The 4,372-nt window shown below is 41.0% G+C and overlaps 1 protein-coding gene across 1 annotated transcript; it reads right to left on the reverse strand.

Annotated features, from left to right (window-relative positions):
* Positions 1-3,112: 3,112 nt before the first annotated feature.
* On the reverse strand, positions 3,113-4,066 carry OR2F1 (olfactory receptor family 2 subfamily F member 1). The gene is given in 1 exon segment (NM_001017516.1): positions 3,113-4,066. A coding segment is annotated over 1 exon segment (954 nt).
* Between the last annotated feature and the right edge of the window lie 306 nt (positions 4,067-4,372).

The raw sequence follows: 4,372 nt of genomic DNA on the forward strand, positions 1-4,372 counted from the left end.
AGGAAATTGAAGGCGAACCTATAGATTAAGCAGGTTTTCAGAGACATAGTAGACATTGGCAATTATGGATTTTATTTGGATTCTTATTTGAACAAACTGTAATATACATTAGGTTTTTTACAAAATACCTCAATGATATTTTCATGGTTATTAAATAATGAACCATTATAATGAATTATAATGAAGATTATAATTCTCAAATATGCTTCAGTGTCCAATTTTTTTAAAAGTTGTATTTAATGGCTTTATTGTTTCCAACATCATCTTATTTTGCCCTTGAATCAACAGTACTTTCCTTTCTTACGCTGAGAATGTCATTCACAAACAGTTACTAATGAGGAATGTCTGTGGTCTCCAGATATCCACCTATATTACTTAGTGAGAATTTAAATTTCTGAGAAAAGGCAGTCCTGGGGGGGGGGGGGAAATCTATAAAATGAAAAAGATTAAAGTAGAAATTTAACACATAAAATATAAAATTACACTCATCTGTTTCTACGTATGTGAGGCCCACTCTCAACATTTCTGCTTCCTGAGAAGTGAAGATCAGGAAAACTTTTCAGGTAAACCCAAAGAAGCTAAGTGGCTGAGTGAGAGCAAAGGGATCACAGGATGGGAGGTGGAGAAAAGTCATACTGAAACCACATACCAGTCACAGAAATGAGGTATAGTACCATCATATATTCTCCTCCTTGAAGTGTCCTGTATATATTTGACTAATTTCCTTCTTATTTTATATCTTTCTCTTACACTGTATAGAGGATGTGTTCATTGTGGTCAATTTTTCAACTAACTCCATAATTTACAGAATATTAGACAGGATATTGATATTTTAGAAGACAAATGAGATCCACATGGGAATTTCAAACTGAGAGAAGACAAAGTATTCCCCTGAAATATCTTTTAAATCACGGGACTTGACTTTTTTCTTTCCCTATTGCCACCATCTTAATTCAGATTCCTCTAATGTCTCAATAGTGATTGTGGAGTAGCCCCTAGTTAGTCTCCTCTCTCCAATCTCTTCTTCCTCTGACATGTTTGCCAAAATGAATCTCAGGACTGTAAGTTTTATCAAGCTACTGCCTGCTTTAGAAATATTTATTGGCTTGAATTTGGCATTCGGTGCCCTCCAACACCTGGCCCCTGTATACCACCTGCCTCATCTCCACTACTTCCTCATCCTCTCTGCCCTATATGCCCAGTTTGGGATGTTTTTGAATTTTTGTGCTCTCTCCCAGCTCATCACAATTCACAAGGTGTTCCTTTGCTTGGATTGCTTGTTATTTGGATCACTTGTTCTCACTTTCCTGGCCCCCAACAAGACATTTTCTGGCCCTTTCATACAGGGAGACTTCTGCAATCACACCCAAAGTCTTATCCTCTGTGAATCTTCTCACCCTGCATTTTATTTATTTTTTTTAAGATTTTATTTATTTATTCATTACAGACAGAGAAAGGCACAGACACAGGCAGAGGGAGAAGCAGGCTCCATGCAGGGAACCCAACATGGGACTCGATCCTGGGTCTCCAGGATTACACCCTGGGCCGAAGGCAGTGCTAAACCACCGAACCACCCAGGATGCCCTCACCCTGCATTTTAATTGCTTCACTGTCATCCTTGCTATGCCATTATATTGTCAGGATTGATTCATATTGACTACTGTGTCTCAATGATTCACTGTCACTGATACACAGTTGATATTCCACTGATATATCTGAATACCCAACAAGACAAATTTAGCCCAGTACCACTGACATCTACTGGGACACATGCCAACTTTGAAAAACTTAGGATTGATTACTTTTAGGTAGATGTAAAATGTCAAATGAGCTTTGGATTATATGAAGCTTCAATCCTACTTGAACACTGAGAACGTGTGATAACATGTTATCAAATGGAAGAACTGTGAATCCCCTGACTTACACAAGACACAGGAAAAAAAGTCATTGAGATTTCTTCAAGGGAGTGAGGAGATGAGCTGTTATCCATTCTTTATCCTCTTTCCCCTTCCTTGTCTATTGTACAATATTTCTCCCCCACTTTGTTTCTTACTTAGGTGTTTTCTCAGAGATGAGGTCTGGTCCCAGATAGTCTACTTCACTAGTTTACAAAGATCAGCTAGGGCCCTGTTGTGTGTGGGAGGAGGGATTGGAGAAAGTGTTCAGAGAGAGACTAGAGAGGGGACATTGCACAGTTGACCCAACTATCCTGATTCCCAAAACACGTATTAAAATTGTCTTGTTTTTCAATGGCTTTGGCTCAGGAATTGGTCCTTTCTAAGACTGACTATATCTTTTATATTTTATAAGTTAATTCCAATTTTATTTGTTTATTGCTTTTAAAGTCTCAGAAAGAGGTTAGGGATTTTTCAAAGATAGACAGTTTTAACATTTCAATTGTGCCTCTTACATATTCAGTAAAATTCTTCTCAAACTGTTTGTAGGCTGTCAAGTAGTGCCCCAAACAGGCTTTTCCTTGGCCAGTAGTATACATTCTCATCACTAGAAAACAAGACCTTCAATTGATGCTTTTGTCTTGAGGTATCTTCATCACTGAGAGAAGATGCTATGTGCACAGGTAGCAGGTCCAGCACACAGACATCTTCACAGCCTTGATAGCATCTCTGTCCTCAGAACAGTGACTCACACAGTTACAGGATGTGGATACATATGCTGTGCAGTATTCTGCATCTAAAAGATGAAAATTCTCTTGTTCCCAATGGAAGCACTATGACTCTGCGCAAATTTGAATGAATAAGAACCAGTGGTCCAAAGTAAGATCCACAAATAGGTCCAAGATTAGAAACAATGTGACAATCAAAACAATGCCTTTTTTCTTAGTACTCTTAGGCCATATGAATGGAGATAGAGAAAGTGTAGGAAGTTCTATTACAGCAGTGCTCATCTCCACTGAACATGCTGCTGTGACTTAAAAATATGCCCACATCCCACACCCCAATCCAACCTCCAGCCTCCTACCCAGCACCACCAGTATATGTGTCGTCATCTCCTTCCTGGTTGCCAGGGCAATGCAGGTGATGCCTGCCATATCGGAGTTAACTGGGATAAAGCACAGGGAAAGTTCTTTTCTCTAACTGATGTTCAAGATTCATCAAGTTGCTAGTTTTGAAGTTATTCCAGTTAATTGCCCTAATAGTTTCTGCCAGGCTCCCTTCACCTCCTTATTCCTTACACTATAAATCATGGGGTTCAGCATGGGTGTCAAAACAGAATAGAAGAGAGAGATCAACTTCTCCTGAAGGACAGAGGGGCTGGAGCGGGGCTGGATGTAAGTGAAAATCGCCATACCATAGCACAGGACAACCACTGTGAGGTGAGAGGCACAGGTGTGGAAGGCTTTCTTTCTTCCCTCTGTGGACTGGATCTTTAGGATGGTGGAGATAATCTGGATGTAGGACAGGAGAACCAGGCAGAAAGGTGTCATCAGCAGAACAATGCTAGAAACCATGATTGCAATCTCGTTGGAGGAAGTATCCACACAAGCCAGTCTGACCACAGCTAGAAGTTCGCAGGATATGTGATCAATGTACTTGTTTGTGCACATGGGCAGCTGAAATGTGATGACAGTCTGCATGAGAGAGTTCATAGAGCCACTGACCCAGGAGGTGATGGCCAACCTAGTACAGAGCCCTCCGTGCATGATGACCGAGTATCGCAGGGGGTCACACACGGCCACATAGCGGTCATAGGCCATCACTGCCAGTAGAACAAACTCAATCCCACCCAAGCCCAAGGAGAAGAATAACTGGGCGGCACAGCTCACAAATGGGATTGCTTTATGGGCTGCAAGAAGATGTGCCAACATCTGAGGAATGATGCTTGTGGCATAAGAGACGTCAACGAGGGAGAGGTTGGTGAGAAAGAAATACATGGGAGTGTGGAGTCGGCTGTCCAGTCTGATGAGAAGAATGATGAGGAAGTTTCCCAGCACTGTCACCATGTATGTGATCAAGAACAGGACAAAGAGGGACACCTCTGTGTCCCAGTCACTGGACAGGCCAAGGAGAACAAACTCTCTCACCCAAGTCTGGTTACCTGTTCCCATTAAAAAATCTCAAGATTATTAATCTGCAGAGAGAATCAGAAACAACAAAAACCAATGAATCAAAGAATCATAAAAATAACTTCTTACAAACACATATTGTTTTACCAGATGTTTCAGACCATTTGCTGGCCAAGATGACAGAGTCTATCCCAACATGTATTATTTCTATTCTGCATCAGAGTCAGGGTAGCACCTTTATAAGTACATGAGGTGGTCTCAGGATGACCCAGTTAAAGCCTGGAGATAATGCAGTGCAATTCTAGGAGCTCGCATCTTACCAACTTACTTCAGACTGAGAGTGAAGGG

The sequence above is a fragment of the Canis lupus genome, chromosome 16, assembly GCF_011100685.1.
Source record: "Canis lupus familiaris isolate Mischka breed German Shepherd chromosome 16, alternate assembly UU_Cfam_GSD_1.0, whole genome shotgun sequence".
In the NCBI taxonomy this organism is placed as follows: domain Eukaryota; kingdom Metazoa; phylum Chordata; class Mammalia; order Carnivora; family Canidae; genus Canis; species Canis lupus.